The sequence below is a fragment of the Melospiza georgiana genome, chromosome 2, assembly GCF_028018845.1.
Source record: "Melospiza georgiana isolate bMelGeo1 chromosome 2, bMelGeo1.pri, whole genome shotgun sequence".
Taxonomy (NCBI): Eukaryota; Metazoa; Chordata; class Aves; order Passeriformes; family Passerellidae; genus Melospiza; species Melospiza georgiana.
In genome coordinates, this window is record NC_080431.1 from 30974398 (window position 1) to 31000672 (window position 26275).

Here is a 26275-nt window from a genome sequence, read left to right on the forward strand (position 1 = left end):
ACATTGAGATCAATAACAGATATGCATATTTATAGCCTATACTCTATTTGAATAGTGACTGCAGGAAAAAATGAAATTACATGGAAGGTAAACTATAAAATAAAAAAGAATGCTTTAAAAGGATGCTATGGAGTGCACTGTGCTTTGATTCAGAACAGCATACATCTGGATGTTCCCTTTTCCTTCAACACAAGCTTTTCAGGCAATTTGCATTGACATAAGAGCCTGCAATCCAGTGACCAACAAAAACCTCCAGTGCCTTCAGCAGTGAAACCCAGCTGTGGGCCAAGGAAACAATTATAAATCCAGGGTGAATTTAGCTGCCCAGACCTAAGAGTATGGCTCAATACCTTTCATCTCCATTTAACTGAGAAATAATCTTGCAAAGAACCTGAGCTCACCCTGGCTAACACACTTCCCCTGTGGAGGTCTCTAAACCTGCAGTGCTTGGGTCCTGCAAGGAGAAACACCCTAACCCCAGGGTTCTACAGCCAGCATCCTCAGCAGCCTGGCAGGGGCAAGGTGCTGGGGGCTCCTCTGCCAAAGCTGTCTCCACAGTCTTAACAAGAAGTTATCCTCCAAAAACGCAGGCAAACAACAATTCTAAGTTTCTTGAAAGATCTTTCATGGCTCTTTTAGCTTTAAATCTATCAGGTAAACGAAGCAGGATTGCTGTTACTGCCTGTCTTGATATAACAAAGTCATGTTTGCAGAGCTTATGTTCAAAGAATCAAAGATCCATGCTATCAGTCTTCCTCAGCCTGTGGGGGTTCACATCCACCTCCCATCTCTCAAGAGAAAGAGCCAGGGCTCAGGTAAGCACTGGGGAACTCACCACCCTAACCTGCTGATGGTAGGAAGGAATATGAGATTCATGGAGACTTAGGTTTGCCTGACTATGCATTCTTTGGGACAAAAAGTTTTGGCTCTTGATCCTAATGCTGGAAAATTTCTGTGCACTTTGCATTAGTAAACTGTGGAAACACAGTAACCCTGGGAGCTGCCAGTAGAGCCCAAGGCCTCTCCTTTTCAGAAAAGGGTCAGACTTGCCCAGTCCTTCAGCAGGCAACAGCATACCTTGAAAATTTCAAATAAATAAATGTAAAATAGATCTGAAATTGATTTCCTCTCCTATGAGATGTTAGGACCTACTTTAGTATTTGGTTTATGTTGGAAAAAGCAAATGTCAGACATTAATGCTGGATAAGAGATCTTGCTATTTGTCTCATTGCAAGCATTTGTGAAATAAGAAGCAAGGAACACTCAATAATTCGAGTGTTCACAAGTACAGAGAAAAGACATTTATTTTTAATATAATTTACAAGTCTGTGCTTCTAATCTGTTTTTTCAACCATCTTTTATTTACCAAAGGAGGAGCCACTTGCAAGCTGGTGTTTTTAATCAGATCAGTCAACAATATTGTCTTATGCATGCTAACAACTGTTATGGAGAGAAAAATCTAAAAATCTGTCATCAAAAAAAGCTGGGGCTGTTTCTCCTCCAATTAAAGTATTTCATTTCATAACTTTGCTGTTTTCCAAAACTTTTTTTTTATTTTTACTGAGAGATAACTTTGGGCAGTTGGCAAAACTAATAACAATAATTTACTCTGTAAAAGGAAAACAGCAAATGCCCTTTCCTATACAAATTTTCCCTTATTTCCTTAAGCAAAGAAACTTATTGTGCAGATATTTAAGAACAGTCTTACAATAATTATCTCACTTTCTTTTTGTGTGCAAAGAGCTTCAGAACAAGCCACTGTGATGGAACAGGGAGGACTAAAGCTCTTCTGTTAACATTATCCAGTAGCAGTTATGTACATTCACACAACATGATGGCATTGGGATCTAGCTGCCTGTTGGGCAGTCTGTTTCCTACACCTCCATTCAAAGAAGTTCCCAGTAATAATGCGCTATTTTTCACTTGTATTAAGTTTAGAATATTACAGGTTTGCTGTCCACATAAAAAATAGTCAGAAGGAAATGCTAACCTACTAATATGAAAATGAGGTGAAGTGATTAAAAATTACATCTAAGTTTGATAAATAAATAATCCAATTTTACTTCTACATATGAGACTACTTTCCATGCTCCCTTTTTTGAAACATCCAGGCAAACTTCATGCTAGGTTTGCTGTACTCATCTCAGTGGTGAAACCTGCCTACTAATCTTGAGCTTAATTGCTACTAATAGCTGTAAACCTGAATCAAAACACATTTAGTGCTTTAATCTGTCATCCCTTCTGTCAAAATTTCAGTTATTCACCCCTTTTTGTAACAGAAGTTCTGGAGAGTGTGATAACTCAGAGGTAACAGGACAATATGCAGGGGCTGTGAGACTATCAGTGCTCCACCTCAGATCAGGAGTTCTCAAAGTAAATTATCCCAACCACCTGCACTTAGATTGCTCTGGATCACACTGCAGAATGGTCTTGATATGTGCAAAGCAGTTCCTTTCTGATGAAGAAAGGCAGAAACTAGATTCCAAAATTGCATCCAGCACACTCCAGTCACAAATGGGTATTCAGTTCACAAGACTAGACTAAATCTAATCAAAAGTCAAATACATACAGTGAGAGCACGAGCTCCTCATCATGAATAAGACAGTACACTTGTACTGGTACACTCTGTAATGACAGCTAGATTAGTTTTTGAAGAATCACTTATTCTCATGAAGAGATTTTGATCTTAATGATTATTTCTGCAATTGAATTGCCTCAAAATCCTAATTTTGGTACTTAGTCTAGATATTAAGGAAAAAAAAACCAAACAAAAAAAAAACCTGACATTTAAATTCAAGCTCAACCCCTCTTATTTAGTTGCCCTAGTAAAAGTTAAGTGTTTAATACCTACCAGCTTCTGCCAGCTGAAAGCAAAAAAAATACTGTGAAGTGCAGCATATTTGAAAAACTTGTACAATTGTGGAAGAGAAAATGCATATTTTAGAATCAAAGTTTAAAATTCCATTTTGAAAAAGTCATGGCCTGAGTTGCCTCTATCTTTTCAGATATCTTCTCAAACAGATTGCCATTTACCCAACAATCACTAATTTACAAACTTAATCCAAAAAACCAAATTAACCTCTTTCTTATTCAGAGATATACATCTGACCCACAGGCACTAACAACAAACTGAAATACAGTGTTTCCTTAAACAACAAAGTTTTTAAAACCCAATATAGTGAAACTTTTCAGTACCTGCTGAACTTACTAAAGGAGGCACACTGTCAGGAGTGAGAGACAACTACTACAGCCAAGGGAAAAGGAAAGACATCAGAATAAAGCCATCTCTGAGGAAATTTGGCAACAGCACAGAGAGCAAGAACACTGGCTTTCTTTAAGGCCCACAAGGAACACAATGTGCAAACTAAGGAAAATTTTAAATAATACTAACAAAAATAAAACTCCCAACCTGTCTTAGACCAAACTGAAAACACCTTTTTAGAGAACACCACCTTCAAAAATATTAAGTTTTTTGTTAAGAGCTGTGCATTGAATGCTGTCTTTCCTGTGGTTTACAGTTTCATTTAGGTCTCACCCTTTTGATCTGCCAGTCTCCTTGGAACTAACCAGACTGTATTGCCAGAAGTATGGAATTTCTGCCACACTCTGTAGGACTCATGATTTCACCTGGTCTCTCTAAAGCCTGTCAGATATGCAAGATCCCAAAGGTCATTATTTAAAATAGAACTTCCCCCTCTTTTTTTTGTGCATCATGGAAAACACAATGCTTGCCAGATTTCACTAGAGTTCCAGAGTATTGTAAGAGCTCAGCTATCACACAGATTATCACCTCCTGCAAACTTGTTGCAGCAGAACCAAGAGCCCATCGAAGAACTTAACCCATCTCATGCCAGTGAAATCACTTTGGGAATACAGCTGTATTGATCACATTTTTCTGTTGTGCTTTCTCCTGTATAAGAGACTTAATTCAGGCAATACACAGAATGCACATTCAGGACAGCCCACAGTCCTGCAAAAGGATGACCAGATTTTCCTTGCTAGCCATCCTACACACCATAGCGTAAGAAACAGAAGCTGGCCAAGAGCTGGGATTCATTTGGAACTCTGTTTTTCTAGACAGTGCCTGGCTTTTCAAACTATGTGCACAAGAACTAATGCTGGGTGACAACACAGGTATCAACCATGTATCTACCAATCCACAGGTAAATGTGATTACAGCATTTGGCTACAATGTTTCCAGCAGGCAATGTCACAGCTACTTCCTCCCCCCAGATGTAAGAAATGTGGCATATTTCACAGATTCTAAAGCTTTGTTCTCTGTTTCTTCTGCACTAGACTCCTATGAAACAGATTAATGCTACTAATTCTGTTCAGTTAAAGAAAAAAAACATAGCAGATGAGAAAACCCCCAAAAGTTCATTAAAAATTATATTAGATAACATAAAACATGCCTATCTCCAACAAGCCCTCATATGTCATGTCCAGACAATTGGAGGCCATAGCAGAGCTCAGTGACTCTCATTACCTCACACACATCACCCCTACACTTCCCGCTTACATCCGGCACTCACACCGCCGAGCTTTCAGCACCTCCTATCAACCATCCTTTCCCTTCCTAACTAATGCAAAGAGAAAGGTACCTCTCAAAATGAGTTAGACCTGAAATTGGCTCTACAACCTTTAGGTAATGCTCTGCTATATTTTTTACATTACTTAGGCACTACAACTCTCAGCCACAGAAACACAGGCGTCTAATAATTTAAGAGTGATACATATTCAAAAGATGATAAATATGATAAATATTGCCCTCTGTGTGTTTTCATCCTTTTAATAAAACATCTGCCATTGTTCAAATTATGGTCTCACAAGAAAGAGGAAGAAAGACAACAAGAAAAAAATGTGCATGCACAATTTTGCTCAAGTTATATACACCAGACCTGAATGAAGGAATTTGAGAATTGTTAAACTAGGGTTGAATGTGAAGGACAAAAAATTTGTAACAGCTAGTATCTCATTATCAGTACTAATATAAGAAATTTTGCCCACTAAGCTTTCTGCTGATTAAGGTCAGAATTAGAGAAGTCAGGCTGTGTAGGTGGGATGAACGTTATTGATGATGGTCATTTTAGCATAATCATGATCAATACAGGATGGGGACATAAAAATGGCTGTACTGACTGGCCTAAATATCCATCTAGTCTAATATTCAATGATAAACAGTAGAAAATTAAATAAGATCTAAGAAGAATATAAGAATATAGCTACACTTCTATAATGTACTTAACTGTAAATTCCACCTCCTTCCTTTCCTTTTTGCCCAATTAGCACTAATCAGTGCAATTCAGTATTAGACAAGGCACAGAATAAATGCCCTAAATACATAAATAACATAATATATTAAAATGTACTATATAAGTACATTTCAAAATGCTGTGGAAAAACAACTTTCTTTACACATTACCTTTTACACATCCAATTACTATTTAATGAATATAGTTACAAATAGATGATACTGTAACTCTTTCTATTGACCCAATACATATATGTTTTTCTGTGAATGTTTCTATTCTATAAACAAGCACAAATAAATAAATTGTATGTGATCAAAAGGACATTATATTAGGGTTTTTCTGACTCAAAAAGACAGACTCATTTTGAACAGAAATGCTAAAATGTGAAATAAAACTGCAGTACAAACATGAGGAAGATCCAAAATATTTTTGAAATACACTTTCAGATGTAGTGCATGGCAGCTGAAAGAGGATACCTAAAGAAGATGTTCAGAACTGGTTCTCACAACTTTGCCTTCAGCCTCAATCCTTCCTGTGCACTCACCTGCTGAGGGAATCTATACACAACATCCATGTTCTCCCTCAGCCCAAAGTTTCCTTGTTTATACCCAATATAATTTTTTCTAAAATTCAAATTACTGCAGCCCCTCGGGACCTTCCTAGGGGAGACAAACTAGCTTTGTGTGCTGATTTTGGCTAGGGTAGAGGTAATTCTCTTCATAGTTGGTGGCTGGGGTTAAATCATGAACGTCTTTATCTCTGAAGAGTTATGCTCCACCCCGAGCCTATTTACTAAAAGGGTTCACTTAAATACAAGGGTTAAATCTTGGGAAGAGGCAGCCTGTAGTAGGGGCAGACAAGCAATGTCCGAGATCAAAGAACAGATAAAAGCACAGTGAATAGAGGAATAAGGAGGACTTAATATTAGTAAAGCATCTTTAAGTGATTGTGATTTGAGGATACAAGTAGCAAGAATAAAGGCTTTGCTGCAGGGGAGGGAGCAGGGCAGACAACAAAGAATTTAAAGAAAAGTGCTCTCACTAGCTCAAGGAAACAAACGGGGTAAAGTTGTCTACCAATGTTAACAGCCAGGTGAGGACCTGCTTTAAATTTCAGTGTCTGATACAAAAACGGGCAGCAGGGCCTGGAGAAAGCCATTACTGTGTCACCAAGGTATGTCACCATATCTGCCACCATCATGCCAGAGAGAGGAGATTCAGAAACACATATCAGAACACACAGGGGGAAAGACACAAGCTTAAAGCCTAGGAACTCAAATTTTTTTAGAAGCATTTTTTTAAAAACTGGAATTAATGTGCAAATAGTTTATTTGTATCATCTCACTACTAACTGCAGAAAGACTAATTTTATTAAGCACCACAGAGAGACAGGATAAAGACCTGTCATCTCCTTTCTAAGTCCATGGGTAAACATCCCTGGTTTCAAAAGAACGAGGTCCTGCGCTGTTCTTTCCTGCCCAGTCTTTCTCACACTACAGGCTTTGAAGATATATGTTAAAGGGAAGCCACAGCCAAAACAAACTCCAAGCACCACATCTAACTACACAGAAAAGAATGGTCTGTGAAAGATATTAAAGAATCATCCATAATCATAAAAGAAAAAGTAATCTGAGCAATCTCAACATAGATCCAGGGAAAAATATCCGGGTGTTTGAATATTTGTGAAGAAACAACAGAAATCAATATTAAGTATTTTTTACTTAAGGTACCATCTATCCCAAGTATTCAATTGAAAATACAGTGGCATATCTATGCAGCTTTCCTTTTAAGATTCACAATACCTCCCAGTTACAAAACCAGAAATATACAGCTACTATGCAGATAGTAGATCACTGATTTTGAGTTTGCAAATAACAGGGATGATATTCAATTCCAAGACAGCACATAGCAACACTATTAGCAATGCTACCTCTCAAATAATTCTCCCACTAGAATTATACAAAACTGCATTGTAACAAACCAGCAAATAGGCCTGTAGGCCTTTATACAAAGAAATAAAAAAAATTCCTTTCTTCTAGCATCCATTGGTAATGCACATACCAGGAATATCTGAAAACAAAAGAAAGATTTCCAAGACTTCTGAGACAAAGGTAGGGCTTATTTTTCTCCTCAAGAAAATGTCTCTTCAGTATTTTTATTTAAACACACACACTAAAATTATACAGAAGAGACCCACCTCTCTGAAAGATGAAAAGAAAGAAGTCTTAGCTCAATCTTGTATGTTTACACTTTTAGTCTCACCCTTAAACAAGGCTGAATTGAGCATAACCGCACTGAAGGTTTAGCTTCTACACTGGCATATCAAATTTCAAGTCAACAGCTCTTTTATTTAAAATATGTTAGATAAAAAGGTAATATGCTCTCTGTAAAGAGTTCCCTGGAGGTTAGAAGAACCAATAAATTAACTGTTACCATATGCTTGGCTCCTTTTTGGCAAAATTCAGTAACAAAACACTGCCAAACCTCTTTAGGCAAGCAATAACATTTGGTAGCTTACAGCACAACTTGGGAAAATAGAAAACTGGGCAGAAAGCTTGGAAAATAATAGAAGAAATTTCATTTCTATTCTTCTATAGTTAGCTACATGCTGTTGGAAGAAAAATTCTAACAAAGTCAACTTTATGGGTCTCATCTATGGCAAACAGTTGTCTTCTCAAAAAAGACACACTGGCTAGTACAGTAATCAAATATTCCATATTTGGCTTTTTTAAACAATAGATATGTATGACCTATTTTGAAAACAGGAAGGTTTGCAAAATTAGTATTCTGAAGTGTTAACATGCATATTATCAGTGCTTTCATTATGGGTTTACTTAATTATAAATGAGAAAGTCTGGGCTTATTTGCAATGCAATGTTCTTAGATTTTACTTATCCTAAAATTAAATACTTCCCATCCCTTCCTCCTATATCTTTTATACCTGTGTAATTGAGACTAAATTGTGACAGATAAAAAGCCTTTAAAACTACACCTCTAATTATAGTTATAGACTGGGTATTTTCAGGACATCCATTACAGACATTTTTTAAATACCAACAAAAAAAAAGTGAGGGCAAAGCTGGCTGGTCCTATTCCTTTACCAAAACAGGCAGGACTTGCTCTGTAGCATCAGTTATAAGTAATCAATATTTTTTCAAATATGAAAATGTCCATTTTTATTTTATTTTAGTAATATAATAATATAATAATTCATATTATTCTTATTTAAAAGAAAATGTTTATAGCCTGTTCTGCATGCCATGATGGTTGGCATGTAGAGGAAAAACAGATATGTGAAAATCCCATATTTCTTTAATCAACTGCATCACCCCAATAAATTCTAATTTTGATGTACAAAAAATACTTGTAATTCAGCTTACAGTTCCACACACATCTGGCAAGCAGTGTCAAGTAGGCTGACACGTATAGGCCAGACATTTCACTTCTTAAAGTCATGTTATTGCATGGTTAATCCTATATTCGCATTAATTTGATACAAGCACTTACAGGTAAAAATAATCCCAAAGTATAGGTCTAAAGATTATAATAATAAGCCTCTGGAAGGTTTTACCAGAGGAAAAAGATTTTTTACCATTCTATGGATGTTTGCCTCATTCAGCCATTTGGGATTTTATTAATAATCTTCTCATTACTGTATTCATCTTCCAATTTCTCATTTTTTATTTTAAGTAAGACAATTTCTGTGAAGACTTGACACTGAAATCAGAGACTTCATTACCCTGCAAAATATATCAACATTTTAAAGTATTTAAGAGGGTTAAACAAAATGCAAACATTTAATGCAACATTAAGCATGTGAAATAAAAACTTGATTGCCTAAAGCAAGCATGCTATGCTGTTACCCTGGTGACAGGTTAAAAAAGGATTGTGAGCTGAATGGCTGTATGATATGAAATTAAAATGTTTCACATTGAACAATCCAAAATGAATTGGGAAAGGTTAGAGCAGAGGAGAGAGAAATCAATTCTCCAATGGCAATGGTGAATGGAAGTGAAGTCTGAATAGGATTTGCCAGTGGGGTGCAACAGCTGCCAAATATCCTGCAGCCAAAGAATTACAATAATACTGATGAAGTGTGCAAGAGCTTTTGGAATCATTGCAGGGAACAGAGAAATACTCCTACAATAATGAGGCCATTCTATGTCCCATCCCACTTTTGCAGTTGAATCAAAGGGAAAAGAAACGGTTGAAAATTGTAATACTGAACAACAAAGGTATAAATGAATTACCTATCCCTTCAATCAGTATCTTGTATTCATCTACAGCCTCTGTGAACACGAATGAAGTAAGCATGCTAAAGAATGGACAAATCAAGACACATACATGTACAAGTATGCAGACAATATTGAATGAGAGACTTGTTTCCCATATATTTTGTTGACAACATTTCTACAGCAACAGCATCAAGAATAAGCTGTACACTACACAAACAGCAGGACACAACCAGTGCCTCAAGGAACTACACAAGGTCAGGTGCTGATGGTCATGCTTATCTTTAATAATCCTAGAAAAGAAATATCAGCAAAACTTCTCATGTGAATGGAATTACAGATGTATTTACTGAGCTTGGAGACCCCAAAGGTCAAGAAAAACGTTGCCCTTCCATAAAATTATCCTAGACAACTTCATTTCTGCCCTTGGAAATTCCAAGTAAAATACACAGAGGAAGACAAAAACATATCCTAAAAATACCTGTGAAATGACCAGGGAGCACATGGCAATTAGCACACACCTTGTCAGTTTTACGGTTTCACGCATACACATTTTACACACAGACAAATATTAAAGAACAGGTTTAGGAGGTGTAAACCTGCATGAGAGGAAATAATCGTTGGGCTTATAGAGGGGATCAAAGTAAATTAAATAGAGAGAGGTCTTGTAAAGAGAGGATCTTGCAGAAGAGGTCATAAGCAAAGCACAGATGAGAAAAGGGCCAGATTAACAACTAAAAAAGGGACAGGAATTTGGCAGCACAATAGAAAACATTCACATGTCTATATTATGCAAATTCAAGTTTCAGCATTAAGTGAACAGCAGCTACAGAAGCTATAAAGCTCTTACAGCAGATGCTGTTTTCCCAGAAGACATGGTGAAAATAAAAAAATACGCATAGAGACTTAGCCAGGTCCATTTACTTTAGTGAAAGCCTTTCCCACCAGCAATCACCTCAGCAAGATGCGGGGATCTTCCCAAGAGATGTTCACTGAGATTCAAACATTATCTTCATAATGATTTCATAATGGTTAGCAACTCTAAAGATTGAGCAAGTGTGGATTTCTGAGTGCCCAGAACACATTTTTCCCTACAAATGACAGGGATGACAAGTCATGGAAAATTCCCAGGACAGACTGCTCTATTCCTGGAATAGATGTTTAGGAATCATATGGAACATATGTCTGTGCTTTCAAGCAACTATAGAAATACCTTATATTACCTGTGTTTCTAATCTGATCGCATTAATTAATCAAAGAAAAAAATACCATATATACACTCTGTAGAATAAATGCTACCTTAACATCCCATTCCAACTTTTATATTTTCCATAGAAGTTCATTCCCAACTGGCAAAAAATGCATGTTTCATTTATTTGCAGCTACTTTTTTTTTTTTTTTTTGTTTCTAGCACATATAATCCTCTTTCTATGATAAACAACTGAGCAACTGACAAGGGTCAATAACACCAGATTTAAAGACATCTAGAATATTATATAGGGCATCTGGTTTTGTAGTTATTAAGCAAGATTACAAAAAAAAACCAAAACACTAATGACTCACAAGAGGTCAAAAGAACAACATTAGATAACAGCTAGAGAGACAAGAGGGTTACCACAACCAGAAAAGCTCATTATAAACAAGAATTTCACATGAAAAAGAGGAGAAAAGGGCTTAGTACCTTGCAAGTCTATGGCAAAAGAGAAGGCCACACAGTGAATAATGGTGTGGAGCTGCAGCAGTTACACAAACATACCAAAGACTTTCAAAGGCCTAACAGTAAATCATGGGAAGCATGCTCAACTTGTTGAGCAGGGGACCAGAACAGTAAGGATAAGGCAGTGCTGTTTTCAAGAGCTAAGGATGACTGCAGAACTCCAAAGTGGGGGAATGAAGAACGCCACAAGTAGGCTGGACTTGATCAACCATACCAATGCAAACAAAGCAGTTTATCTTCATACAGAGGCTATCTGTAGGATAGAGAAGTACTCATGTTTGGCTGCACTTCCAATAACTTGTAAGTTCATGTTAATACTACAATTCTAGGGAAGAAATAAAAAATTCAATTCACATAATACAATTGATATCATTCAGCAGTTCCTGTGCTGAAAGTAAGAATTCTTTCTCTTTCCAAGAGGCCGGTTCAGGTGACTCCAGTCAATTTTCCTGACATCATCTTCCTTCTTTTTAAAATTAATGTAACATAACCTTATTTTGTGCTGCTCCAGCAGTGCAGGAGAGCCAGAAAGCTTTGCTATTGGGCAGCTGATCATCCTTCCATGTGGGGAAGCCCTAGGCTGGCAAAGAGCTGGCTCTGTCCCAGACTCAAGCAGGGTAATAGGTGTAGCCTCTGTGAGAGCAAGAATGCCTGAGAGGGGTGGGACTGCTCTCTGAGCCATTCCCTCACTGCCCTATAACCAAGCAATGGCAAAGCAGATATCAATATAGCTGTACTGAATCAACACAGACAGCAACCTACAATAATTCATTAAACATAAAGCTAAAAAATTTCTGTTCTTGCAGCTCACCAGCCATTTTACATTCACTGCACTGGACCCCTGGATTTCAGAATTTTAAAACAAAAATTTAGCCCAGCTATTTCAGAACTTGACAAAAGCTTGTTTGTATTTTAACTTTCCACTATACACTCTCCTTCCTGGGAAAATTTTATTTTATGCTTAGAAAGTATAATCCATTTTAGGTCTCAAAATACTTCATACATGTTGATAAACATATTTACAAAACCTCAACAGGGCATCAAAGTACTAAGGCTACTTTGCCTTTTTGTAAACTGAGGCCAAATTCAACTAACTTCTCTAAGGTCCCACAAGAACAGTTTAACTCAAGAATCCCAATCCAGTCTTCTATATTATACACACAAGCAAGAAAAATCTTTAGTGTTTTTTTTTCCCTTGCTAGCAATTTAAAACATTTTCCAATGTGTTACCATCTTTTTGTGTGTAGCATCAGGTAATATGGGCATGCAGCCCCACTGGTTTTTTTCCAAGTCATAAATGATGAAAGGGTAAAACCCATAGAAAAATTAGGAAAATACACTTAGCAGCCAACACAAGCAACACATAGGAAGTGCTGCAGGCAATTGGGTTTAGAAGTATAAACATCACATTAGTAGACCCATGAGATAGCATGATGTAGCCACACCTGGAGAGACACTCTCCTTTTCCCCTCCCAACCCACTAAAGAAAACAAGTCTGAAGCCAAAATGTGAAGATTCAACTGTACAACATCATTTCTGGTCTCAAAGGCTAACTACATCAAACAGACATAAAATAAGCTGGATTCACTTCAGCCAAAATATGTTTCCACTTGAAACAAGATCAAGTTCTGTCTAGAAGACCTTGGGGTTTTACTAGATGCTGTAAATCTGTTCAGCAGCTGTGGGTGGCACCAGTTTCACAATAAAGGGGACTACGGAGTAAGTAGGAAAAGTCCTAGGTAAAATAACTAAAAGCCGAACAATGAAACAATCATTAATCATCCATGGCTCTTTCCTGTAGGAAATATGTGCCTCTATTATCTGGATATCACAGTGAAATATTCACATTAGTATGTGGTTCACAAAATACCAAACACTTTCATTAACAAATCATCTTTCAAAAAATACTTGAAAAAACACCCCAACCAGGAAGAATCCTAAAAAACCAAACCATCCCACATCCAATTTTTTCCAAAGAAAATGGGAAAAATTAAATAAAATACAGAATTAAAAAACAGTTAAAACTAAAAAAAAAAAAGCACACACAGAAAATGTTCTAAATACTTGATAGCATCACAAAAGTAAATGCTTATATTCCTTTAACTCTGAGCTTGCATGGATCTGCAAGAGCTGTTTTAGCTAAAGCCTGGCATGTTAGTTCTAGGAGCTGCTGATGAGGCCAGGGGCACTATATAACAATACAGATAGTGGAAACTCACCTGTGGGTGCTCCACCCAAACCATAACACCATTTATTTGAGCACAGGAAATGCAAACCAGCCTTGGGCTTGTGACCTGCACCAACCTCAACAGCAGCCAACGTTCTGCAATGAAGACTGCCACTGCACAGGTCAGGCTGGCTGAAACTAGCTGAGGGAAGTTGGGTGACAAAGCTGGCTGGTCATCAGAATATGCTTCAGCAAGAACCTTACAGCTGATTATTCAATCACTCGGGGGACTGCAAAATACATATTTTCCAGTCACATGAGAAAATATCATCAGTTATAGAGAAATCCTCCTCATGAGGCTGCTACTAGTTTGACCTGTGGTGAAGAGCTAAGGCACACCTCTGACTCCCTTTTACAAGCTCACATGTTCCTCCTTGCTACACATTCCCACTCTTGTAGCTCTTCCAGAGTAATTTCCCTTGTCAGAAGTAGCCTGCTTCTGACAGAGTGATCTGAAGTAAACTATTATTAAATAGTTTCTATGCTAACATAGGTAATTTTACACACAAAATCACACCTGCATACCTGGGGAGGAGAAGAAAAGACAGAGAGCAAAGGAGGAACAGCCTGCAACAAGATTCCTTAATCTGGCTCAGCTGCACTTCATCTGATTACAGTCCTGGTAACCTTGACAGTGAAAGCTGCACCTTCTGTGAAGAGCTCCAAGCATGGTACTTTCTGTCTATCTGACCAGAATAACAATCCTGATCATGGGCTGAATAAATCACAGGGAAAAAAGGGAACATAAAATACCCCTGCAGTTGTGAAAAGAATGCATATTATGAATATGGCTCCCAAAAGGGAAAAGAAAACAAATTAAAAGCAAAGATAAGCATATAACTCAAGTTTAGCAGAAAACTGTTGGTTTGACAGCTGTGAAAAGTTATAAAGAAATAATGTGTAATTTCAAAATACAACTCTTCAGTAATTTTTTGCACAAGACTTGCTCAGTTGCTTTCAGTGCAGATGAAAAAAAATTGCTGTCAACATAAATAGCACCAGAGAGCTGAAATTCTGTAGGTGATGATCACTGTACTTGTCCAAAGCATTAGGAGAATGTTAGGGATCAGCTTTGGAGCATGCAGTCTGTCTGGTCTGCTCACATCCTCCAACACAGATCTAAAACTCACACAGACTTCAAATGCCCAATTCCGCCATAGTGAACATTGCACCCAAGATCACAACAGGCCTTTTGGATTTGTTGTAGCACAAGTTCCTACTCTGCACTATTTTGTTTATGAGTATTTTTCAAGCACAGTGCAGTCTTATGAATAAAGATGTGCTTTTTCCTCTGGCCACAACCCTGCTCATTAAAAAATACCCACTATAAGGAGCACCTTCAAAAATAAGTGAGATGCAGCTTGGTTAAGGATGTGGTGAGGAATCCTTGATGGGACTGTAGTAACTCATGCTCCACAGTGCTCAGTCCCCTCTAGAGGGAGTCCACTAACTGCTCTAAGGAATGGAGAACACTGTCCAAGACACTGCACAATTCTTTGACCTCATTCTGCCTTTGCTTCTCTCCTTTTTCCTTAGAACAAGCTGTGTGATTCTGGGGAAAGGATATCATTATCAGGTTTGGTTTCTTCAGAAGTTACTCACCAGTAAGCATTTTTGCATTAGCTCATCCTTACTTGTCCTCAGGCAGCTTTGCTATCATTAAAGCAAGTAGATCTAACAGTATGTATGTATCGAAACCATGACACATTCAATAAGAACCACACTCAGCCATCACTTGGAGAAAATTCTAAGGCTTGACTTCTGAAGGAATCTTAAGTACACACCATCATGGCAAGAGAAAGTGATTCCTCTGTACTGAAAAGATTTCTTAACTTCACCATTTAAAATCTGAAAAATCTTACCTTAATCTATTTTTACAGATGTGTGGTTTTTTCATGTGACCAGACTCTGCTGCCTTCTCTTCTCATGGTGGAAGGATACCTGTAACTGAATTTAGCTAGCACTCCAAAAATGAGCTAACCTTTCTTCAAAGCAGGAGTGTATTTGTTTCCCTAACACAGCAGAGAAAGAGATGGATGACCATGTCTGATTGCTCAATCCCATACAGAGATATACATCTCTTTTATCTCAGTTAAAATAGTCATATGAGTCTTTTCTATTAGCATACACAGACACCTAATACTAAAAAAAGTACTTGCAAAAGACACAAAACATTAAAAGACTGTTCAAAAATTGGATTCCTTTCTTTTCAGCTAGTTAGAGTATTTTACAGGGAAGAGAAAAAGAAATCACAAATCAGGGTAGAGAATGCAATAGCAGTTTGATCATCACTGCTTAAATTAACAATTCCTGTCCTTACTCTAAGTACAAATTAATCCATCGCTTCTCTGTAGCAGTACCAGACCACTTAACTTCCTATGCTGGCCAGTAAAAAAACTAGAATCAAGGCCCCTCCTCATTTTCCCTGACTCATCATTTTTTAGGTGAGAGTGGCCTTTGAGTGTCTGTTCTTCTCCTTATGCCATTCAGTATGAAGGATATAACTTGTGGAAGGAAATAAAAAAGTGCTTTACTTTCCCCTATAGATGCATAAGGCAAGCAATGACCCAGCCCTGCATATGCTATACATTACAAAGCTGTTATGTTTGCCCTAAGTGTCTCTTTCTTTTTCTTTAGTACCATATGGTACTAATTATCTTTGTGGGTACAAATAAAAATAAAGACTTCTTGAAACCACATTTGATTTACTCCTGACCACTGAAAAATCAGTAATAGAATACACTGTCAAACCACTGGCATGGAATGTGAATAATGTCTACCCTGCACTATGACTTCCCTCACATACAAACCTACATGCAACTACATTACAAAACATGAGGCAAGGAGAGTTATGCTGAAGTCAGGATTCCCTGTGTACAACCATTGCTAACACCAACTACACAAACAAGCTTCACAAATTCAGTTAATTTTAACAGAAGGTCTCAAGGCACTGACAGGGATGGGCCAGAGCACAAGGAAAGCTAGGCATCCTAGAGGAAAAAAGCATACTGTTCAAAAAAGCCAAAGAAGTGAATTAGCATTTTGACATGGGTACTGCAATGGTTGAACAATTATTAGTACTGCCTAGGTTATTGGCAGCTACAATTCAAAAAAATGGAGGAGTGGGGGAATAAAAGCACAAAAAACCCATACTTAAAACAAGGTGTTGACTCTTCCATCAATTACCTTCCCCTTTACAGTCTGAAAGTGTTTTCAGAATTAAGACTAAACCATTAAGGTTCTTCATCCAGGTAGCAAATTACTCACAAATCAACAATATTTTAAAGCCCTGTAGCTGAATATTCATATTATACCAAAGTGCTTAGATTGCTTCAAATGGGCACATGGGAAATTTGTGATGCTCAATTTGTGGTTAGTTACTAATGCAGCAACATTTTGCATTAATGAAACTCCTGATGTGCATTAATTACTGTACTGGCTTGTAACACATTTTTGTGCCTATTAGTTTGCTAATACTTAGAATAAAAATAATCATGTATGACTTGTGCAAGTAGGGAAATGTAAGCCACAGCTCATTTGAATTTAGAAAAAACAGACCATATTAAGAAACCATGCAGTTTCTCACCAGTTATTCTTGTGCATGAGAAGATGTCATTAATGAAATGCATCAGCACATCTGAGTTCTTAGAAATGAACTTACCTTGGAGTCCCTAAAAATCGCTGTGATCTCAGTTGTTCAGCCACATATAAAGATGCTGCTGTTGCCAGTAGTTGTCTTCTTTCAAGATCTGTCAACTTGTGTCCTAGTTTTCAGAAAGAAGTTTAAAAAAATTAGATACCACAGACCAACATAGGTACAAAAAGTAACAACTACCAGTAAAGACACTGCTCAGTCCTCACACATGAAAGCTACATTTTTTTCCCTCTAAATTAGGATGAGGCACAGCATAGCAGACGCTCTGAGTTTCAGAGTTTAAATTGCATGTTTTCATACAAATCAGCCTAACTGCTAACACTGGTATCTCTGTTAAAAACAATTTGACAACTGAAAGAAAAGAAACTGAATGATGCTGCAGCATCTTGTTTTCATTACTGAAATGTCACTGGTTGACATATTGTGCCTCATGCTGGTAAGGAATCCATCTGTACATTAGAACTTACTCAAAATATAGAGCACTGTCAGTACTTTATCTGAGGCAAAGGCTACAGATCTTTCAAACAAAAGGGACAGCACAACAGTATAAACCCAAAAAAATAAATGGGGATAAGGCTACTCCTCAGCCCTGGGTCATTTAGTGTTATTTGTGTAATCATTAGCTCACAACTAATGAAGTCAAAAGTGATGTTTGACACTTTAGAAGCAGAAAGTGGCTCAAAGCAGTCTATAATCTGAAGGCAGGAAATTTAACAAATATTTGGCAAAAAGATACAACCGGTGTGACAGGAAGCAGGTTGTCTCCCAGTCTGGTCTTGTTCCAGAAAGTGATGGTTAAATAGAGATTCAATTGTCCATTCAAGATGCTAAAAAGAGCACAGTAACAGAACTCTGCCCTCCCCATCTTTAGGTCAGAAATCACACAACACAGATTTGGTGTGTGAAAAGATGGCAAATAGGTGGCCAAGAGTAATGAGAGATTCCAGAGAAGAGCCACCAAGATGAGTAGAGAAATGGAGCACCTCTTCTATGAGGAATGGCTAAGAGAACTGGGATTGCTCAGCCTGGAAAAGAGAAGGCTTCACAGTAACCTAACTGCAGCTGTCCAGTACCTGAAAGGTGCCTGCCAGAAAGATGGAGAGAGAATATTTACAAAAGCATGTAAAGGACAAGGGGAATAATTCAAACCAAAAGAGTTTAGATTAGTCTAGGAAGAAATCCTTTACTGCAAGGGTGGTGAGGCACTGGAACAGGCTGTCCAGGCATGAATGCCCCATCCCTGGAAGTCCTAAGGCCAAGATGGATGGAGCACTGTGCAATCTGGTCTAGCGGAAGGTATCCCTGCCCATGGCAGGGAGTTGGAATCAGGTGATTTTTAAGGTCCCTTGAAACCCAAGCCACTCTGCAAGTCTGTGAGAGAGAACAAGAAGACAAAGTACTCAGTCTATAAGACAGGAAGTTAAAATTGATATAAAATAGGACAAGAACTGCAAAGCTGAATTGTCATGAAGAAAAGAGGCAAACTTTATCCATGAGAAAGATTTTGCACAAGTGAAAGCAAGAGCATTTCAGAAGGGAGAGAGGAGAATTACACAATAAAGTTAAAGGTTAACAACTGAAAGACTTTGCTGAACTCAGTTACAACACAGCTCTCAAAAAGTGCTTTATGTGTACATATCACAGCAAATGCCATCATCCAGAAAAAGTATAGATTTCACATGAAAGGATGGGGGAAGAGATTCAGAAGGCTCTATCTCCCAGAGGAACTCTGTCCAGGGAGACACATTTGCTTCCAGTCCTGCAGCAAACAGTAACACAGATCGCTTCTATACTTCCACCTTCCCATGGCCTCAGTGCTATGTAATGTAAATTCACATTCCCCAGTAGTGGTTACTAGCCAGTGACAATCTCTATCGGCAGAATAAAATAAGACTAATGAGATCCTGAAGAAAATCCAGAATGGAGACTGTTGTAAAGGACTGGAGCAGACTCTACAGCAACAAAGCCACAATTTCAAAACAGGATGTCTTCTGCACAGAATCCATCGTTCCACTGGGCATATTAAACAGAGTTAGGTAAAGAGACTAGTTAGAGTCCACCTCAGAAATGCAATCACGCCACAGTGATGGGAATACATTCATTAAAGTCCAGCTAACAGTACAAAGAAGTTGTCACAGGCCAAAAAATGTAAATTTAAAAATAACAAAACTCAGAAAATCTGCATCAATCTCTTTTTAATTTAGTCCGCATTAGCATTTTCTGGCTGAATATTACTGCAAGTTCCTTTGCTCACTGTTTATTTTTTTTATCTGCCTTGAAATGGAAACTGTCTTCACTTCAACAAACACGTGCAGAAATCCAAATGCTGAAAGGTTTAGAACCTGGCTTCAGAAACAAACTTGATCTTTACTTTGCCAGTTACTAGGAAAACTGATTGCCAGGCAAAATTCAAAAAGCACTGAACTTTTGTACTATTTGTACATATACACACACACATATATGTGTATATATATAAGCCTTATGTAATTATACATTGCAATAACATCAATTATCTGGATCTGAAATGTGCCAATTTTCCCATTGCTTACACACAGTGAAGAAACTCTGAGATCATTTTTTCAAAACACTGAATCTAAAACTGGTGATTTGTTTACAAGCCCCAGCTAAAGGCACATCAGGAATCTGCCCTAAAGCCTTTGCCTTTCAGTCCCCCTGCCCAACACTCATGACAAGACTGTGTGACCAAACTGCACATTCCCACCTGCTCCAACACACACTGTTAGAACCAACTTAAATACAGGAACAAGGTAAAACTAAAAAGGTCCCATTTCAAAGGTTTTATTGCATGTCCTCTGTCTTAGATGAAGTAACTGCTTTTGAGCTTGCCACAAAAACTATTTTCTTCCTGTATCTTCAGCAAAAATCAAACTCCAAACAAAGGTCAATAAGTTGAAACAACTGATCAATAGTCACACGCGCTTCATTACTGCCAACATGAAAAATATATTTATTCCTTTGTCACTATTGACAGCAGTTGTGCCACATGTGGCAAGCAGAAAACCAGTTATGACTGTAGTCATATCTGTCAAATCCAATGTAGGATTTCTGGGAGATAATAGAAACTGTTAACAGGAACATAGCAAAATTAGGTTTTGGTGTCTGGCAATAAAAATACAACACTACCACAGAATGTCCTTAGCATAACTTTGGAGGCATACCTCAGACGTTTGATTAAAGACTGCTTCTTAAGGATGGCAATTTACTTTTATTAGGCAGGACAGACTGCTGTCAATACTGCCTTAGTTCTCTGAACTCCAGTCCCATTGCCCTTGCTGTCTGCTTTTGCTCTGCTGCTAGCTCAGCTGAATTCTAAACAGTTTTGAAGTCAAACTTACAATTACATTACTATATTTGGAAATACACAAATGTCCCAGACAGAAACACCTTTGTTTCCCATCAAGTATTATTCCCCTTCAGAAGCTACTCCTGAGGATTTCAGTGGGGTATCTTGAGGAATAAGTTAATATTCACCATCAATAAAGATATAACAACACGGTCCTTCACGTTCACCATACAGATTGATTTGGAGAGCAACAAAGCTACCTCTGGAGCAGTTGTCCAAGCGCTGCCTTGAGAGAGAGTGAAATGAGTAAGTAGCAAAGGTCCCCCAGCTTCCAACACAGGGAGTTACACCATTGCTCTTCCCTGCTCTCCTCACTGCAGACTCCTGGCTTAGACAGAAATTTCACCTCCACAATGAAACGTGGAACTGGCAGGTCCCACCTCTCTGTTTAAACTTGGATAAATTTCTGATTATCAGCTGAATTAGATAAAGCAAATGCAAAAGAGGAAGAATTATTATAAAATAAATCACAATTCAAGGGGTGGGAGCAGTATTGTTCATATTATTTAAAACTAGACTGCACACATCTATTACTACCAAATGGCAGAACCCTGGTCGGAAGGAAGAGAAGAAAAAAAGCATTTCTCTCTCATTTCCCTGATGTTATGATTGCTTAAATCAATATTATCTCAGTATCCCCCAAGCTGAGTCAAAAAGGTTCATGCAATTACTTTACATAACCAACTTCAAATTAAATTACATAAAGGTCATTTTTCCCATAACAGTCTCATTTGCATTTTGTCCTAGAAACATGTTTCCTACTATCAATTACAGGGAAAAAAACAAAACAAAACAAACAAGACCTGGTTATGTGCCCCAGTAAGTTACTTAATACTTGAAGAGTGACTGTTTTCTGATAGGGAAGAATAAAAAGTAAAAGCATAATGGGAAAGATTAAAAGTGCAATGCATAATTCAGATCAACACCAATGTAGGCAATGTTTATAACATTCCTAGGTTCTGTCTCAAGTTTTTCCTGGTGGATTTTGAAGTTAACCATTACAGACGGCACCTACACCAAGTAGGCTGAGGCAGAAAACAAAGTTGAATGTTATAAATATTAGATTCCAATGCAGAGAAAATTAATGGAATCAGCAGCAAGTATCTCCCATATTCTAATAGTGACAGACAGGGGAAGCTGTGTTCCCCTTCCTACTGATAGCAATAGCCTCCAGACTTAAGTTTAAAAGTCATATCTGCAGTCCCAATTCACCTAAAAAGCACTTTCACTCAGAAGCATGGGAATGACTGAGGCTGAAGGGACCTTGAAAGGCTCTTAGTTTATTCAGCATGTCCCCTCCCCATGAAGCAATCTCAACATCAAATTCAGAATAGGTTGCTCAGAAGTTTGTGCAGCGACACCTTTAAAATCCCCAATCCATGACCCCTGACTCTTGCAGTGCAACTCATTGAAGAGCCTGGCCTCATATGCTTGGGAAATCACTCCAAGGTCCTAGAAGGCTGTCCTTAGGTCCACCCTAAGCTTTCTTGCATCCAGCTGGTTCTCCCAGCTTCTTCCTACAGGTTATCTGTTCCAATCCCAACACCACCCTTGTGCCTCTTCAATAGACTTATGTTTATTGCCATCCTTCTTACATGCATCAGAGGGTTAAAACTGCACACCGTTTTCCAGAGATGGTTTAATAAGCATTAAGCAGAGTAACAATTTCATCCAACCCATATAATTATGATAAACACAACATATCTAAAAGCCTTCACCTCATACACAGTCTCTGGAGCCAATATGCCATTTCAGAAGAGAAGTGTTTCCTCTTTATTCTTCTCTATATTAGAAATATAAAGAATTTTTGTTATTTCTCTCCATTCAGATGAGGTAAACATGCTAGAAGAGGGAAAGTAAATTATTCCTGGCTTTTTTTTCTCGTGTATTTTGGGAGGACTTCTGCGACAATCTCTTGGAAAATGCACCATCTTTCATTGGCACAGGATGTGTCTCACAAAGAGAGTGACTGATTTCAGACATCCTTTAATAACCAGAAAGAGTGCAACATCAAGAAGAAGAAGATCTTCATATTTAAATAAAAAACTAGGAAAATATAAACTGTGAAACAGACTGAACTGCAATGACCTATCCCATAAACAGGGTCTAACCTAAAGATCCTTTAATTTATCTTTGGTCCAAGACTCTTCTTGCATCTTTGTGATAACAAAGATACACTGTCTGTGCCTATGAAGTAGGGATAATACACAGTAGATTTCCTTCTCATCAGGCAGACTAGAAAGTACAGAGGCTTCCCAGGTTGTTTGGAAGCTGTAGGAGAACAGTGCATCTGACTCCTGCATGCTTGGCAGACATTTTTATTCTGTAAGCAAAGTGCTTGGAGGCCACTCTAAGACAGGTGCCACCTGACATAATCAGCGCTCCTGCACACACCCTCAGATCCACACACCTTCCAAAACATGCATGGGTGCTCAGAACAACAACCCACTCCAGCTCACCTACTGCCAGCCAGCATTCCAGTCAGCCAGCCCTCACATGGACAAAAAAGGGCATGACAGGAACTGCTTTCCCACCCAAATCATACTCGGCACAAGGTTACTTTCAGCCCAGTTAGTATTTTAAAATAACTTGTAATAAACAAACTACTTCTGGTAGTGAATGTTTACTTAAAGATGGGAAGAAAGAGTTAAACTCTAATTATAAAAATTACTAAACATACCCATTCTACACATAATTTGAAGAGAGCATCACATAGGTTAATGGAAAAGTAGCCAAGATGCATCTAATAATTAATTTTTTCTTAACTTAGAATAAAGGTCTTCTAATAAAGGATTATAATGGAACTCAAAAATGAGACTGGAAAACAAAGAAGCTCTTATTTTACTCTTAAGACTCAATATTTATACTTGGAAGAAAAATGCACATACAAAATGGGCCAGTACTTCATGCAGTCACCAGAGAGAACACAGCTGAGATGCAGTTCTTATCACCAGTGTAGATCACTACAACTGTAGTGGCAATTGTGCAGGTTACAAAAGAAAGACAATGGATCCTGCTTGAGCATGAATTTAACACACATCTCTATTCAAATGTTTCTAATTCTTAAGTTTTCTAAGTTTAAAACATTTCTGGTATGGATTCCTACTGTTAACAGCAGCACCTATTTTTACATATTTCCAGATCTGTGTTGGCTATACATTGCTCTAATTTTTCAGACTGTCACAGCTCTTTTTTTTACAGCCATTCATTTTCTATAAACAACAGTAAGATATATGAAGCTACTTAATTTTCAAATCCTCTAGCAAAGTTTACCCTGGATATTTATATTAAAAAGTTAGTTTAAGTGATTAAAGAAATTACATGTAAATTAGTTTTTGTCTTTGCTCCTCTTGTTGAGTTTCTACCTGTCATCTACCCACCATCCTTGCTTGCCTTCAGCTGTTCCCATTTGAGTCGTTGGATTTGTAGAAATATGTTTTATGGGTACTTAAAAAACTGTCCTCAAATTCAAGTAATCTTTTTTTTTAAGCATGAAGGATTTGATCCAATGCAAACTACATCATTAAAAGGGCTCTCAGTTTCTTTGGTGAGCTTTTAATCACTATTCACAAGTAACTATTCTTGAACTGAAGTTCAATGCCATAATATGTTTCTTTATCTATAATTAAGAAGGCTAATGTGTGCTTGTGTTTGATACGTGGAAGAAGATGAGCAAGACTTCTCATATAGCAGGGAAAAAGTCTAGGAATTTTACATGTGACAATCATTAGTTTCTATTATAATGCATCACACTATCTGTTCTTGTGTCTTCTGGTGTCCAGAGCAAAAGCCGATCTTTAACAATCTGCTAATGCAATATTGCTATTTGATTTATGTTTTTATTGTTCCCAGTTACGTGCCAGGGGAGGCAGCCTTCTCACAATATGGCACTGGGACTCTAACATCTTGTTTCCTTGCCTTTTTCCTCCATTCCCCTCTCCCCATTCCTAGTCTGCCACTCATTTTACACATCTGCTGAAGTTCACCAGATTCCTTCATGAGCTAAGTCAGCCCAGGAATTTACAACAAACTACTCCAGCAAAAGCAGCAACAGTAAAAAAAAATGCAGGTTTCATGGTGGTTTAGAGATCTGGATCTACCCAGGAAAATGACTGAATTGTCCCAGAAACACCAGAGAGGCAAGACATGAGATTCTGTATTCAGGTGTCAGGGAAAGGACAGAGACCAGCTACAGCAGCACCAAGCCTTCAAGAGCAGATGAGCAGAGTACCCTGGAATCTCTGCTGGGTCAAAGCCAGCTGAGCTACCCAAAGATTAGCTGGGTACCCCCTAGCAAAAACAAGACAGCTCTTTACAGAACTTTACAGCTCGAAGCACAGCAAGCACGCTGCCACTGAAGGTGGCCAGCACCTGTTCCTGTGGTCTCAGTCAGGAGCCAGGAACAAGCAGGATGCATCAATCCCACATGCAGGACTGTATCACACACAGACTTGTCAATTACATCACGATATCAAGTAGTTCTGGTGCAAAGAATAGTCATCCACACACTCACACACTGAGCCCTGAGGTAAGAAAAATCTGTTCTGCTCCTTAATGAGACTAGAATTTGGCAAGGTGCCAGTCATGTCCAGTGACTGCCAATCTGGCATTGCTGCCTCCAAAGTGAGATGAGGATTCTGCCACATTGGGTTCATGATGAATGGGGGAGAAGGAATCTCCACAGGATTCATAAAGGACCCATGAATGATGAACTATAAATACTGACTTTTTTTTAATAAGAAAGATGTTCTGCCTGGCGAATGCCAGCTGAGGTGAGAGACCTGTATGGAAGAACTGAGTCTCTGACCACACAGGTCAAGAAAGCACCTACAGCAGATTGGCTAAGAGAGAAGCCAACCTTTTAAAATATGATCCTTGTGAAAGGAAACCAATGCACTGGTTTTCTTATATTTTTGAAGCAACCATTGGTAAACATTTTGAAATTGAGCAGTTTGAGATGCTGTGAAGAAATAATTGCATTTGTATTTATGTTAACCTAGTGTATGAGTTAACAATTTTAAAATGATGCCCATTACTGTGTGCAATGTATATTAAGACCAGGGCACTGAAAACTCCAGTAAAATGCCAGATCCTCCAGAGAAGGCTACAGAGAAAACAAAGGGTGCCAAAAGGCAATTCTAAAGGTGATACACCAACTTATAAAGAAGCAACAGTGCTGAGTGTAAACTTATCCAACCATAATTAATAGTAGAAGTCCTGTGTGTAATGAATCATGATAGCATTGCAGAATTGAGTTGATGTTTATTTTACATGTTTCATATGACCTGTAAATGGTTTTTCTTGACATTGGGTGTATTCAATTTACTATTTTAACACTAGAAGTATGTATTTTGCCTTCTTGAAAATAAAGTTAACTATTTCAACTTCATGCATTATTTAAAAACTCTAAAAGTGTGTTTGCACAGATCTATTTGAAGAAAAAGTAAAGACTGGGAAGCATGTCAGTCTAAAAATATAAAGGAGCAATAATCAAAATAACATTACTTAAGAAAAGAAATATTTCTAAATGGAACAAACCTTTAAAACCATCAGGATAGACTTCAGGAAGGAATTTAGTGCTGATGTCTCCTTGAACAAAGCGTGGATGGACGATGACTTCTCGCAGTAAAGAAATATTGTGAGCTACACCTGAAAACAAAAAAAAAAAACAAACAAAAAATCAAATCAATACAAAATCAGGTAATATTAATCACAAATTACAGTAGAAAAGGACTTTTAAAAATATGAGCTCCTATATTTCTGGAATAAATACTTGTTCACAATTTAGATACCATAGTACTGACATAACCAATGCAGATTTACCAGTTG

At 37.8% G+C, this 26275-nt stretch overlaps 1 protein-coding gene across 1 annotated transcript in view; it reads right to left on the reverse strand.

The window, feature by feature from the left end:
• The window catches only part of PCCA (propionyl-CoA carboxylase subunit alpha), a 270748-nt gene that overhangs the window by 111714 nt on the left and 132759 nt on the right, over positions 1-26275 (reverse strand). Inside the window, exons 17-18 of the mRNA XM_058044919.1 lie at positions 25985-26095; positions 17089-17191 (exon numbers count right to left, since the gene is read on the reverse strand). Of these exons, the coding sequence (XP_057900902.1) occupies positions 17089-17191; positions 25985-26095 (214 nt within the window). The remainder of the gene's footprint in view (positions 1-17088; positions 17192-25984; positions 26096-26275) is intronic.